This window comes from Delphinapterus leucas, chromosome 1, assembly GCF_059928025.1.
Source record: "Delphinapterus leucas isolate spDelLeu-1000000601 "Yukka" chromosome 1, BTC_Dleu_Yukka2, whole genome shotgun sequence".
Taxonomy (NCBI): domain Eukaryota; kingdom Metazoa; phylum Chordata; class Mammalia; order Artiodactyla; family Monodontidae; genus Delphinapterus; species Delphinapterus leucas.
This window is the reverse complement of record NC_143129.1, coordinates 83,332,692-83,347,354: the sequence shown is the minus strand read 5'-3', so window position 1 is coordinate 83,347,354 and position 14,663 is coordinate 83,332,692. Positions and strand designations below refer to the sequence as shown.

The window sequence follows — 14,663 nt, the reverse complement described above, 5'->3', positions numbered from 1 at the left end:
TCTGTGGGTAATGATGCCAGTGGCTAACCCTATGGAAAACGCAAACCATAGTGACAGAAACAGGGGCCTCAGATGACCAGAACACATGGGACCAGACCAAACATCAGTGAGCAAATTGATCTTTAATTTGCTAACCTGGAAGGCTTTGCTATCCATCATGGGCTTGGGCCTCAGCTATTTACACAGAATCACTATACAGTATTTACAACAAGATGCTAAACATAGCATCATTCTGGATAGGCAAAGAAGGGGTATGGAAAGGCTAGAACAAGGCCCTGAAATCAGAGTGTGAGCAGAAACCTGCAGGTGTGAGTGGAGGGAAAGGTAAGGGCAAATCATGAGAAAGCTTGGTGAGGTAGACATGAGAGAGGAAAAGGAAGCATGAAACTACTTCTGGTGCATGTGGGAAGAGTCCACTGGGACATCAAGCCTTCAAAATTAAATCTGGAGTCTGAAGGGGAAAATAACAGCCACAAGTCACCTTTGTGAGGAAAAAGAAGAAGGCAGTTAGAACCTTATAGACCATGCCTTCTACCTCCCATACCAAAAAGTAATCCTGCTGATTAAATTCCTATGACAGGGGACTGAGAAGGTACAAAAGAGATACAGAGACAGAATCTTAAATAGACTTAAGAGACAGTAAAAAGAGTCAAGAGAGACACAGACAATGCAATGAAGGAGGAAAAGAACAAAAGCTCCAGCAGATCTGAACATGTGAATCATCCAAGTGACTTCACAAGTCACCTCTCCTCACCTCATCTTCCCCAAAGCTCCTCCCTCTTACTCCCAAATCTCTGGATTTTAGCTTTAACCAAGGAGTGGAGTTAGAATGAGGCCGGTACACGGGGACAATCTAAAATTCCATCTCACCAATTCAGATCCCCTCCTTATCCTGTACCAGAATATCAGGGCTTGAGTCGGAGCCAAGGGCAGATTAGGGTGAGAATAGACAGGATGGAGGACACGAGGCCACAAAGTCCCACAATTCCAGGACCACAGCGCCAGAGGCCTAGTTTGTCCAGTGGAATGAAGAGATCACAGGCATTTCTGACCACATCCAGCAGGAGAGGGGGATGACCTCGAAGGACCCGAGCCAGGAGCAAGACTCGGAGCCGAAGCTTCAGAGCCACCTGAGGCAGACCTCCTCCTGGAGCCCCTGGACCCCCAGGTCCCCCAGTTTCAATTCCTCCTGGGACTCCTCCTCCAGAACCCTTCAGTCGTCGACTACAAGCTGAAGACTCTTGTTCCATCAGTAGGCGAATCTCATAAGCATCACGACTCAAGTTCATGATGAGGGAAAACAGATAGTACCTGGGATACACAGGGGAGAAAGGTCAGTACAGATACATATACCCACTTAGCATATCCAACAGAATATTTAAACTTCTTTCCCCCATAGTGCAAAAGGATTACATATTAGAATACCAGAAGTGAATGTTATTACCCACTATGAGAAATGTCCTTCCACCTTTCTGTAACTAATGAGTTTATGTGTACCTTAAGATTCTGGCTTACAATAATGAGCATCACGAAATATTCCAAGTTCAACCTCATATTTCACTTTTCCACTTGGCAACCCATTAGCATACACACATTCAACTTGAACTACAATAATGCAAAATTTTTTAAAAGAACACCTTCAGGACTTCCCTGGTGATGCAGTGGTTGAGAATCCGCCTGCCAGTGCAGGGGACACAGGTTCAATCCCTGATCCGGGAAGATCCCACATGCGCGGAGTAACTAAGCCCGTGTGCCACAACTACTGAGCCTGTGCTCTAGAGCCCTCGAGCCACAACGACTGAGCCCACATGCCACAACTACTGAAGCCCGCGCGCCTAGAGCCCATGTTCCGCAACAAGAGAAGCCACAGCAATGAGAAGCCCGCGAACCGCAATGAAGAGTAGCCCCCACTCGCCCCAACCAGAGAAAATCCCGCGCACAGCAATGAAGACCCAACGCAGCCAGAAACAATAAATAAATAAAATAAAATAATAAAATAAATAAATTTATATTAAAAAAACACCTTCAGTTGTTTCAAAGACTCAAACACATAGACCATTTAAATCCAATACTCTTGTTAAAAGAAAACAAGCAAAAAAACGACGCCAAGCTTGCCAAATCTGTTAGATTATAAATTCCTTAAGAACAATCTACGTTTTTTGATTTTTAATCCATTCTGACAACAGTAGTCTGTATTCAATATAACTGTCCTACCTCTAATACATATCCTGAATCCACATCTATCTATTGTACTCCACCACCACAGTCTAAGCTACCATCATATCTTGCTTGAACTACTACTTTAGTCTTTTAACTGGTTTCTCCACTGCCACTCTTGTCCCCCACCCCCAAGAATCTAGTTTCATATAGTAGCTGGCATAAACGTAAATCACATTGTACCCTTTCTTAAAACTCTCCATGGTTTCCTTCCTATCACATTTAGAATAAAATACCTTAGACAGGCTTACAGAACTCAACATCTGACCCTGCCTCTCTAATTCCATCTTGTACCATTCTTTCCTTCAATCACTATGCTCCAGCCACACTGGTTTCTTTCTATATTTTGATCCCATTAAGCTTGTTCCTGCTTTAGGACCTTTACACTACCTCGTCCCTCAACCTGGAATAATCTCTCTCCAAAATCTTCAAATGGCTGGCTCTTCCTTGCACTTTAGGTCAGAGCTTACATGTCACCTCTTCAGAGAAGACTTCTCTGACCCTCGATTCTGAAGTAGCAAACCATTTACTGTCTATCACATGACCCTATTTTAATTTCCTGCACAGCACTTACCACTCTCTGATGTTTTTCTTATTTATTGTTTCTTTGTCCCTTCCCATTACAATGTAAGCTCCATAGGAGCAGGGATGTTGTTTGTCTTTACCACTGTATCCCTTTGTCTAGACCAGTGCCTAGCACATAGTAAGAGCCGAATAAATATTTACTGAATAAAAGTATAAACATGGCATATAAACTCTTCTAGCGAGTTGCTTTTCCATACCACTCCAGCCATGCCTCTGCCCCCACCCTTCATACACCATAAGTCTTGTTATAACTGTAATCACTGAGAAAGATGAAAAGAAAAGAGAGACATAAGTGGAGATGGAAAGATGCTAATATAAAATAACAAAGCAAGTCATAGGGAAACAAATAATATGTATAGAGATCATTTTATTCCCAAATCATATTCCTTTCCACCTTCATTACAGCCTGCGCCTTAGTCCAAGCCAACATCATTTCTTGGCCATATTAGGGCATCTTCTCCTCTTTAGCATTACTGCAATCCATTTTCCGCACTACAGCCAGAGGGATCTTCTTTAAATGCAATTTGAATCATGTCACACCCCTACTTAGAACCCATTGTACTTAGGATAAAATTTAAACAAAACTAAATGAAAAAAATCCTACCATTACCTAGAAGTCCTTGCATGAATGATCTGGTCCATGTCTACCTGTCCAGTTTGAACTTATGCCCTTACTCAATACCGTCCACCACACTGGCTTTCTTTCTACTGCTCTAATTCCATGAAGTTTTTCTTGGTTCAAGGCCTTAGAATGAGCTATTTTCTGTTTGGAATGGTCTTCTCTGCTACTGTTTGCTTTGTATAACTTCTACTCAGACATCAGGTCTGAAATAAAATTTAATTTTCTCTAAGAGTTCTTCTCTGACCTTTCGATCTAAATTAGCTTCCCCTGTTATGTATCTCATAACACCCTGTACTTCCCACAAATATTTGGTTTGGTGATTATTTGTTTTAATATCTGACTCCCCTACTAGACTAGAAGCTTCATGAGAGCAGGAACCATAGCTCTTGGGCTCTTTGCTTTATTCCCTGGCTCATAGTAAGCAGCTACTAAGTATTTTTAGAATGAATGAATGAACGAGTAAGCAGTGAGGGGCATAAACCTGTGGTATAGACAAAAGCGGAATTAAAGCAATGTAATGAATATCGAGTCTTGTCCAATCTTAGTCATTCATCATGAAAGAGCATCTGTCTTCCATCTGCCCCCATTCATTATTCTCTGATGGTTTAAGATCTAAATGAAGGTTAGAAGCCAAGTGATTAGGATGTGTATATTATGGGAAGGCCCTAAAAGATCATTCTCTCATGAAAGGCAAGCTATGCAGTATGGAGAATATGATAGGTCTTGTAGGATAAAAGGATATCAAACCTGAATGAACGCTGGGCCCACTTCTCCTGATCCACACGGGGAGCAAGTCCAGACTTTCCAGCCCACAGGACATTGTCACAGGCGAAGTACAAGGCTCTATTGAGGTGACTAACAGTGATGCAGAATCTCAGGACAACATCTGATAGGTGCACAGCTCGTTTGGCTGACTCAAGGGCATCTGCTGAGTTACCGAGGCGTAGAACTTGTGGGGATTAGCAAAGAAAAGGAAGGATTTGAAAGTAGAGAGGCAAACAGAGAGCAAGACACAGAAAAAGAGAGAAAGCAAGAGAGTGAAAGTCGAGCAAGTAACAGGAACAATAATGAACAATTTTTTAAAAAAAGAGTAGAAATAGTTCAATTTTTTTTACGTCCAATTTTTATTAATTTGTGTCCCAGTTTAGTCTTCTCAAATTTGCCTCATTCTTTCCAATCCTTCATTACTCTTACACCTGCTCTCTCACCTCAATCGGGAGGCTTGCAGAGGATACGGGTAGAGGCAAATGAGGGAGAATCGGCAGAGAAGGTCAAAAACAAGGAGGGACTAAGGAAGAATAGCTGGGGATGGAGGAAGTGTTGAGGTAATAAAAGGAAAGGCACAATTACTTACGCTTTCTCCCTAGGCTCAGATGACCCTCCAGTTGTCGAATCTGTTTCTGTAACTCAGAACTGGCCCCATGTTTCTGCAGTGCATGGCCAAGAAGGGAGCAAGCATACTGGGCGGCCCTGGAGGAGAGAGAGGAGAGAGAGGTAAGGTAAGGTGGAGACCTCCCTCCTCTCCCCCTCAAAAATGTACTTCAAAAGGCAAGTATGGACTCCCCCTTCCCCTGTTTGAGACCATTCCCTTTCCTCCTTTTCATGGCCATATCTCACTGTTTCTCCTCCAGGCCAGGGGAAGAGACAGGCGTAAGAATAAAAAGGAGCCTAGAAGGGGTTGGGAAGCACTACTTCGAATTCAGGAAATAAGAGATCTGATAATGTAAGGCCTGAAGAGGACAATGAAGGCGGCAGGGGGTCCATCACAAGCACATCAGTGTGAGCATGTATGTGATATGTGAGGGAGTGGTGGATAGTTGGAGGACAGGTTATTCTTCAAAATAGGTGAACTAAGAGATTTTCCAGGCCCTTGAGATGAATCGAGACTAGAAGGCAAGGCGGAGGCAGAGGAGCTAGCGGGTGACAGTAGGGTGAGGGACACGGGAACTTCGGAGTGCCTCCTCCGCTCTGGGAAGAGTCCAGGTCGCTATCTGCCACGGAGCGAACGCTCCTCATTCCACCATCGCCCAGTGAGGAAAGTGCTGGTCTTACATGAACACGCAACCCTGAGCGGCCTCCCCGCCGGCCCACTCGTGCCTCAGTTTCCCCATCTTTCCCGCGAGCAGAAACGAACCACGGCCTCACGGCCGGCTCAAATCAGCCCCTCTCGGTCCGTCCGGGCCCCCGTAGCCCGATCTGACCCTTTATGACCCCCGTAGTGTGAACTGACCTCGCCTCAAGATGGTCTTCCTCTGCCCGCCCTCCCCCCATTCCTATTCGGGCCGCACCTACACAGCCGCTCCCGGGCCTGGCTCTGAGCGCTGAAGCGGACCCAGGCGTCCATGACAGCGGCAGCCCCGGCTCCACAGCTTCGCTCCCGCCCCACTTCCCGCCCCTAGTCACGCCTCCTGGACGACCCAACGGTGCCGCGCGAGGGACAAACATCGTCCGAAAATAAAGGGAGTGGAGCCGTCCCTGAAGCGGAACTTCAGAACGAGAAGCCCCTGTCTCTGGGCCTATACCTGCGTGTTTTTTGTGCGTGTCTCCGTCGCCTTGTCCTCTAATCAGATGATCTCTGTTTCCTAAGCACACCTCCAGAGGCACATTCTTCTTTAAATATTCTGGACCAAGGGCGGGGCTTGCAGGAGTCCGGGCGTAGCGAGACTGCGCCGCAGTGCTCCCGCCAGGGCCGCTAGGATAGGGTTGCCCCCAACCCTGGGGTGTTTCCAGCAGAACACCCCCAACACACACACACTCACTCGCACGCTACGACCGAATCCAGGGCTCTAGGGGCTAAAGAAGTCTATGGAAGTAGAAGCCAGCACCAGATCCCTGTTCCCTGCAGGACCCTGACAGTTGGACAGGTGACCTCCAGAATACAGACGGAGAGTCTCCAGAGACAGAGGCTTTAGTGGACGAAATTCGCAAAATACCCAACTCATATCCTTAAAAGGAGAGAGAAGAAACAGTGGACGCAGCTAACCTCTTCAAACCCACACTTCATCCCCCTACCCCTTTCCCTTCCAGGTCACCATGTCGGCACGCAACGGCACCCCTTGGGGGTCAGCAGCGGGATCAGGAGTAGAGGTGGAGGGCGCAGAGCTGCTCACCTTCTCAGCTGCCGCCAAGGTCCGAGTGGGAGTGAGTGTTGCGCTGTTTGTTTCTTCGGCTGGAGGAACCTGGCCGTGCTGTTGTCAGTGACACGGCCGCAACCCAGCCAGCTCCGCCCCTCTCCGGTAAGACGACTCTTTGCCCATTTAGCAGCTGCCGACTTGCTGGTCACTTTTGTGGTCATGACCATAGATATAGTTATGCCACCAGTAATATCACTGTTCAATGGCTGGCCGGGGACATCGCATGTCGGACACTCATGTTCCTGAACTAACGGCCATGTATGCCGCAGCTTTCCTGCCTGTGGTCATTGGGCTCGACCGCCAGGCAGCCGTACTCCACCCGCTTGAACCCCGCTCAACTGGAAGGAAACTTCTGGGAGCAGCCTGGGTACTCGTTTTCTCGCTTGCCTGGAAGGTGAGTGACTTGTCGGAACTCAGGGCTAGACTGGACAAGAATTTGGGTACACAACAGGAGCCTTCGGATTCAAGGGGTGTGCTTGGCCGTGGTCACCGTTAATCCTCAGCGTGGGGCCTCTGCTCTCTCTCTTGCAAGTTAAGATCACTGCATGTTAATTTGTACTTCTGTTAAGAGCCTTTGTTTTTACTACACTTGGCTTCCACCTCTTTGCCTCCTCCGAGTCCCACCTTCTTCAGATTATTGCAGAAAAACTCTAGGGCATGGTGGAAACATATACGGGAAGACATTAAGAAGACAGTGAAATCAGGGGCTTTGGGTAAAACTTTGTGGTACATTCATTCATCAATTCAGAAACTAATGTGCATCCCCCAGGTGCATTCAAATGCTCTATCAAGGATAGAGCAACAAAGTCCTGCCTTCAAGAAATTTATAGACTAGTGCAGAGTCAAATTAGTACGCAATTACAATACAGCGTGCAGTTAAGCATTATGCTAAAGGTAAGCATAAGGAGCTGAAGAACTGTCCAAGACCCACTCTTGGACAGTCAGGGAAAGCGTCCTGACTTCCCAGAGATGTTACAATTTGATTCTTGAAAGATAGGTGCTAAGACAAATTACAGCAGGAGGAATGCTGGAGAAGGTGGAGGGTGGATGATCTCAAAGAAGCTGCAGCTAAAGTTGAGGACTAGAAAATGGTGAGTAATGAGCCTGGAGGGGAAGGAAGAACCAGATCACAAATATTAAGCTTGTACTTTATCCTGAGGGCAGTGGAGAGACACTAAAGTAAAAGGTGGAGAATGACATAATCAGATTTGTATTTTTTACTCTAGCTTTATTATGGGTATCAAAACTGGAACAAAAGGGAGCATCTGAACTTGAGTACCAAGTAATCAAATCTCAATATTGAAAATGAACTAGAAATCTAGAAAAAAAAAAGCTAAATATGAAGCAATTTCTTCAAAAAAGCCAGAACCACTACCACCATCTGGGAGGAGGGTGTAAAGCAGCATCTCTGAGTCTAGGGTTAGGATTGTCAGGGAGAGGGCTAAAATTTCAGTCTCTGGAATAATGCATTACAGAGTCAGATTTAAGATTTGATCCTTAAATCCTCAAATATTAGAAATATAACTAACAACAGTTTAGTCTGACTGCAGTTCTAAGACAAACAAAAAATATTGCTTCCAACAATATGTTGCAAACAGGACCTCTGCTACCCAAAGTTTTAAAAAGCAGCATGTTGCCTCAGTGCAAAAGGAATTAGTTGGGTTTATATGAAGCAAATTTTAGATGTGGACTGGGAATTAGAATTAGGATTGCTTTTGTTGTTCGTTTGTATTACTTTGCTCTGTTTTTCCTGAGTCTAGGCTCTACCACTAACTAGCTGGATGACTTTGGATAAATCACTTGAAACATATAGGCCACAAGATTATGGAATAGGAGATGCATTTCATCCTTTCTTAGAGCCTGACAATCCAACGACAACAATGCAATCTCTATTTGCTTCAATAGCAAACTGACGGTAACATGATTCAGGTGCAAAAGGTGTTACTTTGGGCTCTAAATTAGCGACCTCTTGTATAAATTCTGCATTGCCCATATGTTGCATTTAAAATATTAGTGTCAATAAAAAATTGTTAGTATGGTAAAGGGAATATTGGTGTAGTTAGAAATTATTTTTGTAGACTCAAGTTTTCAAGTATCAGAGGTAAAGACTTCTACAGTAGGTAAATTGCACATAAAATAGGGAAAGGAGTCAGAGGTAGGGCTATGGACCAAAACATAAGTCCAGGAGACTTGCCTATTTTTTAAATTAATTAATTAATTAATTTGGTTGTGCCAGGTCTTAGTAGCAGCAGACGGGCCCCTTAGTTGTGGCATTCGAACTCTTAATTGTGGCATGCATGTGGGATCTAGTTGCCTGACCAGGGATCGAACCCTCCCCCCTGCACTGGGAGCGTGGAGTCTTCTACGCCACCAGGGAAGTCCTGCCTATTTTTAAACCCCTTCTCACAACCTGTCAAGTATTTCTAGGCATGGTGCAAAATCGCGCCCCCACCCCCCAAGAAAACGGCCAGAAACATATGGACTCAAGATAGGGGAAGAGGAAAGACCACTTCCCAACTAGCTCAGAATAGCCTGATCATAACTCCAAGCAGTTCATAAAATTGTATGTCTGTGGCTCATACTATTCACCTTTCCTAAAAGTCCCTCATGCCTGCTGAAATCACTTTCCAAATGCCTTCCTTGTATCTAGAAGTTTGATACCTACTAAGCTTGCCTTTTATCCAACTAGTAGTGACTCAATCTACCTTACCTGAAACTCAGGTACTAACCCTGAAGCTCTCAACTGAAAAATACTCATTACTGATTCAAACCAAAAACCCAGTTTACCAAAAAGGAGAAAGGGCAGCCAACAGCATTTGGAAAACGTTACATTTTATTATTTAACGTTGTTTCACCATTATAGTTGTACACATGACTATTACTACAGGTCACTTTACAGTGACTGCAAAATGGCCTGAAATTTTAGCAGCACCCATTTTACACAAGAGTTCTTTTTTCCACAGAATCATAGACACATCAGGAAAATAAGTTCAGCTTAAAATGTTGGTGAGGAAAAAAAAAAACGTTGGTGAGGTGGTAGAGATATCCTTTGATAAAATGCAATGTTAGAACAGTACTTGAGAAGACAGGGTTCTTTAAGTCCCAGATTTAACAAACATAGCCTAAGAGGAAGATAGGGATTTTCAAGATACATTCCTAACCTTTTAAATATGGCATCATGGATGTACCATTACTCAGCACTGCAGGAAATTAAGAACGAATTGGAATTATGCACTGTATTAGCTCCCAAGTTTTCTCAACAATCTCATTAAAAAAAAAAAAAAAGAATTGGGAAGAGATACTGTTGAACTGGTGGGTAGGTTGGCATGGGAGGGGAAAGGGAGACCAGTTCTAATAGTCCTTGACTCCACTCCAGCTGTTCTGTTCCACACCGTCTGCTGAGCTGGTCCAGTCCCCTTCACTCAGTGTCACCAAAAGCAGCTTCAAGGCTTGATGGCAAGAGACCACCTCTTCACCTTCTGCTGCCTCTTTCTGCTGCCACTGACTGCCATGACCGTCTGCTATAGCCGCACTGTCCTCAGTGTGTCCAGTCCCCGGACAAGGAAGGGGAACCATGGTGAGACCCCAACCGCCAGGCCCTAACCCGTACCCTAAAACTATTGCCTCTAGCCTCATAAATTTGATAGCTAGCTATCAAACCAAAAGTGAGTTGCTAACCATATCTCTAGCAGCTGATGCTGCACATAACTTTATTGAATGCCTTCAATTCTAACCAGCCACTAGCCATCATTCTCTGAAGTGGAGTTAGCTGGGCAAGAATTAAGGAGAAGGGTGATCAGTATTCCTTTGCTCTTGGACACCAACAAGACTTCAAATAGACTTTGTAGCTTCATGTAACACAACAGCACCTCAATCGAAACCTTTTTTGCAGCACGTCTGTCATAATCTCTGGTGGGAGGGGAGCGTATAGTCCCAGGTTGGGGAGGGGAAGAGGGCTTGTACCATTCTCTTCCTTATAAGGGGAGAGCTCCATCTCACTATTTCTGCCCATCCATCAACTCAGAAGCTGAGTGGTTCTGAATTTGAGTGTATTTTCTAAGTTCCCAGCCCCTGCCAGTGAATTTGCCCTCTGCCGCTCCTTAGACAATCGCCCCCATGTTCATCTTCAGGGTCTGCGACTGGCCCTGCTTGTCTTCCAGACCTTCGTCCTCTGCTAGACATCTTATAACCTGCTGGGTCTTTGGTACTGGTTCTCTCCCACCACGCTAACTGAAGTGCCTCCCAGCCTCAGCCACATCCTTTTCCTCTTTGGCCTCCTCAGTGCTCCTCTGGATCCTCTCCTCTATGGGGCCTTCACCCTTGGCTGCCGAAGAGGGCACCAAGAACTTAGTATAGACTCCTCCAGGGAAGGAGGTTCTGGGAGAATGCCCCAGCAGGAGATTCAGACCCTTAGACAGATGAAAGTACAAACAAAGGTGGCAGCAAGAAAGGCAGGAGAAACAAAAGAGACATTCCTATGACATCCATTTGCTCAGAAGAGCATATTTAAGAACAGAATAATTATTCTCTAGTATCATGAGAACATCTCACTTGTACCCCTGGCTCCCTTAGCTTCCAAAAGAAAGAAAGAAATACTGAGCAGTGTTTCTACTTTGACCCTAGGTGAGACTTGAGACTATATTTAATGTAGAAACTCACACAGAATTCAGTCCCTGGAAGAAGTATCTTCGCAGTGACCCAGAGTGTCTTACTGTAAACAGTGCTTCAGAGCTTGCAATGTTAGAACAGGAAAGTAATTTTAGAAAACAAAAATTGGACATTTATTCATAACTCAAAAGAAACACTAAGCAGGTAGGGTAAGAGATTAAGTACAGATGCAGTGAGTTCCACCCCAGCCCTATTTCTCCAAGGCTGCATAGTCAAATGGAATCTCTGGAGAGAACACCTGGACAACAGAGGATGGGTCAGCGACGCCTCCGGTCTGGACTCCTGCTGCGTCTGCGGCCACCTCTAGGGAGAAGGAAAAGGGGCAGGGTCCATCAGAGGGACATAATGCCATGTCCTTATTCTGTTTTGCTCATATTTCCTCCACTAAGATAGTGTTTCCCCTCTCCACTTTACCTCCTCTTGCCCTTGGGTGGACCCCGAACAAAACACCAGTCTACGCTGATCGGCTGTCCCATCAAATCCTGGCCATTGAGTCCTTCCATAGCAGCTTGGGCCTCCTTGTATGTTTCATACTCAACTAGAGTATACCCCTGGAACAAGTGAAAAGACAGATTATCAAAACTCTCCTATTCCACCAAGCTTTTTTCTACTCAAACAGAAAAATCCACAAACTCTAAACAACAAATGTACGTTATATATCCCTATTATATATACAACTTGTCTGTTTCTGCCTGTCTCTTTGCTATGTCTAACAAAATCAATTCCCAAAGTCATTTTATTTCAACTTTACTCTTGGCCAACCACAGCAAACATGGGAGAACTACCAATGCTGTCTAAGGTTTATGCGTGAAGAGAAGCAATGGAGTATCACTCAGAATACCTTTAGATATCCTGTACGTCTGTCCAGGTTGAGGTGGATGTTTTTTATTTCTCCATACTCTGCAAATTTATCATGGATGTCTTCTTCCGTGGCTTCCTCATGGACTCCAGTAACAAAGAGAATCCAACCTTCAACAGCTGTTCGGGAAGGGAGGGAGGTTGTTTGAGCACATGAAAGAAAAACTTCAAGCAAGATCACAGAAGTAGAGTGTGTGCAGACTCCACAGAGACTGGTTAAGCTACCTCTGACCCCATTCCTACTGGGTTTTATTTCATTGGCCCCTAATTCTCTACAGACAAGACAGGTTCCATTTACTTACAGCGCTGTGGTCCGGGTTCATCGCCATCCTGCTCCACGCTGTCATAATCCTCACGCATCCGCGCTCGAGACCCCTCTTCTATTAGAAAGACACAGGAGATCACCGGAAATCCCCCTCCTCCCACTGTTCACCATGAGTCTTTATGGGGACTCCAAAGCTCGTCGCTCTCGCCATTCTAGACCCCATTCCACCCACAAACACTCACCGGAGCCAAAGCCACGGCCCTTCCGTTTCTTCGCTTTTTCTTTCAGTTTGTGGATGCTCTCTGCAGCCCCAGAAGTGAAAGAATAAGTGAGAAAGATAACAGTTATTTACAACAATAGTCTCCTTCCAAGACATTATCTGAAACCAGACCCCACCACCTCCAGGTTCAGTCCCTTCCCGGCCCGCCCCCATTCCTCCCATCGGGGGCGGAGTCTCCAACCAACCGAAACCCAGTTCCCCGGCTCCCATCCTCCTTACTGGGGGGAAAGATTATATTTTCCTAATACGTCCTTCTCTCGCACCTTCCCCGCTTCCCGCAGCCGCCTCCACTGTCCTCACCGTCCCCATCCTCATCCATGGCGAAATCCTCGCCCCCGGCCTCATGAAGATCCAGTACGTCCGCCATCTTGCCTAAGCTCTAACTCTCGTCCGTGGCGCTCAAGCACTTGGCTCCTCGGGAAACTGTCGCGGATGGGAAAGGTCTCCAGTCAAGTTGACCAATTAAAAACGAACTCTAAGTCCTGCCCTCGGCGCGGTAATAATACGCAGTGGAGGCGGGCCTACTTTGGGAAGATACCGGAAGTGCTCCTGTAGCCATCTTGAGCGGGTCGCGAGCAGAAGGGGGCAACCCCGTGTGGGACACGCTGGGGGTGTGGGCGGAGCTAGTGACTTACTCTTACCTAGAGCAGACAACGAGAAACACTACTGACAGTGAAGCCCAGCCTAATTTTATTAGAGGGTTGCTTTTCGTCTCTTTTCATTCCATACCAGGAAATGGAAGTTGAAGAAAGTTTTTTCTCTAAAAACTTGCAGGCCTATACTCTTCCGAGGAGCAGCCGGATCTGTGATGGAAGCATTAAAAAAAAAAATTGTTCGGTCAGCAATGCTGCCTCAAAAAGCTGCTTCTGTAACGTACTGCAGCATGGCCTTTCTCTCTCAGAAAATCAGCAGACCTGGGTGTCCGTGTTGATTGATGAGACAGATATCAACTTTTCTTTTTTAAAAAATAATCTCTCTGGGAATTCCCTGGTGGTCCAGTGGTTAGGACTCCCGCTTTCACTGCAGGCGGGGTTCAATCCCTGGTCAGGGAACTAAGATCCTGCAAGCTGCCTGGCACGGCCAAAAAAATAAAACTAAAAATCTCTCAAACTCTGCCTACCACCTCTGGGAATTAAAATATCATGGCTGTAAACAAAATAGGGGCTTTAGCTTCTTTGAGGATAGTACAGATATTTCACGTTTAAAAACCCAGGAGTTGAGGCAAGGAAAATATTGCCCCCACATTCTGGAATCCGACGTAGGCCTTACACAAACAATAGTGAACTGCATATTCACTTATTTATTAATTTTTAAATCAAACAGTTATGAATGCCTATATGTGTGTCTAATATTAGAAGAGGTGCTAGCAAGACAAGGGGAAATACTTGCATTATCAACAATCACTTTATAATAACATTACGAAAGTGATCGTTGCCATCACAACGCACTAAGGCAATACAAAGAAAGTTTCTAATAGGATGGGAAGTAAGAGTGCATTTAAGGGAGGGCTTCCATTTAAACTTGGCCTTTAAGTCTGGGTACTTTCTCAGGCAAAGGAGTTGTATTGAGACTAAGATACACTAATCCGTTCTCTGCAATATGTAGTGTGATCTTTTAAAAAATCAGTTGGTCACATCTCTACTAAAAACCCTTACTTGACTTATTTTTGCACTTAGAATAAAGTTCAAACTCAGACAGCCTGCTCTGCCTATGTCTCCAAACTCTTCCACCACCATTCTTCCCTCTCACCCATTAAGCTCTCGCTATACTTTCCCTCAACTATGTTCTACTCTTTCCCATCTCTGGACTTTTTGTAACTCTCTGTCCCTGATGTTCTTGCTCCAGCTTTTCACATGGCTAGTTCAACCCTGTCCTGTAGGTCTCCCTGAGATACTACTGTCACCCAGAGGGGTCTTCTCTACTCCATCTTTCATTCTTATTTCCTTCACGGAACTTAAATTCAAATCTTTAATTACCTTGTTTACTTTCTAACTTGTTTATCGTCTGTTTTTCCCCTTAGAATGTAATCCTTAT

At 45.2% G+C, this 14,663-nt stretch overlaps 2 protein-coding genes and 1 pseudogene across 6 annotated transcripts; 1 reads left to right on the top strand and 2 right to left on the bottom strand.

The window, feature by feature from the left end:
- Positions 1-103: 103 nt before the first annotated feature.
- On the bottom strand, positions 104-5,802 carry PEX11B (peroxisomal biogenesis factor 11 beta). 2 transcript variants are annotated; one of them, XM_022583861.2, is made up of 4 exons: positions 5,713-5,802; positions 4,779-4,894; positions 4,172-4,373; positions 104-1,311 (listed from the first exon to the last, which is right to left on the bottom strand). In XM_022583861.2, the coding sequence occupies exons 1-4, from the start codon at positions 5,766-5,768 to the stop codon at positions 906-908; spliced, it is 780 nt and encodes a 259-aa protein (XP_022439569.1). In that variant the 5' UTR covers positions 5,769-5,802; the 3' UTR covers positions 104-905. The 2 variants fall into 2 exon arrangements, with proteins under 2 accessions (XP_022439569.1, XP_022439570.1); XM_022583862.2 differs by having other exon boundaries at positions 5,655-5,737.
- Positions 997-12,407, top strand: LOC149750661 (gonadotropin-releasing hormone II receptor-like; annotated as a pseudogene).
- On the bottom strand, positions 11,316-13,043 carry RBM8A (RNA binding motif protein 8A). Of its 4 annotated transcripts, none has more exons than XM_022583864.3 (6): positions 12,930-13,043; positions 12,592-12,651; positions 12,387-12,464; positions 12,068-12,204; positions 11,641-11,777; positions 11,316-11,529 (listed from the first exon to the last, which is right to left on the bottom strand). In XM_022583864.3, the coding sequence occupies exons 1-6, from the start codon at positions 12,994-12,996 to the stop codon at positions 11,484-11,486; spliced, it is 525 nt and encodes a 174-aa protein (XP_022439572.1). In that variant the 5' UTR covers positions 12,997-13,043; the 3' UTR covers positions 11,316-11,483. The 4 variants fall into 4 exon arrangements, with proteins under 4 accessions (XP_022439572.1, XP_022439573.1, XP_089772875.1 ...); XM_022583865.3 differs by having other exon boundaries at positions 12,387-12,461; XM_089916749.1 differs by having other exon boundaries at positions 12,893-12,978.
- Between the last annotated feature and the right edge of the window lie 1,620 nt (positions 13,044-14,663).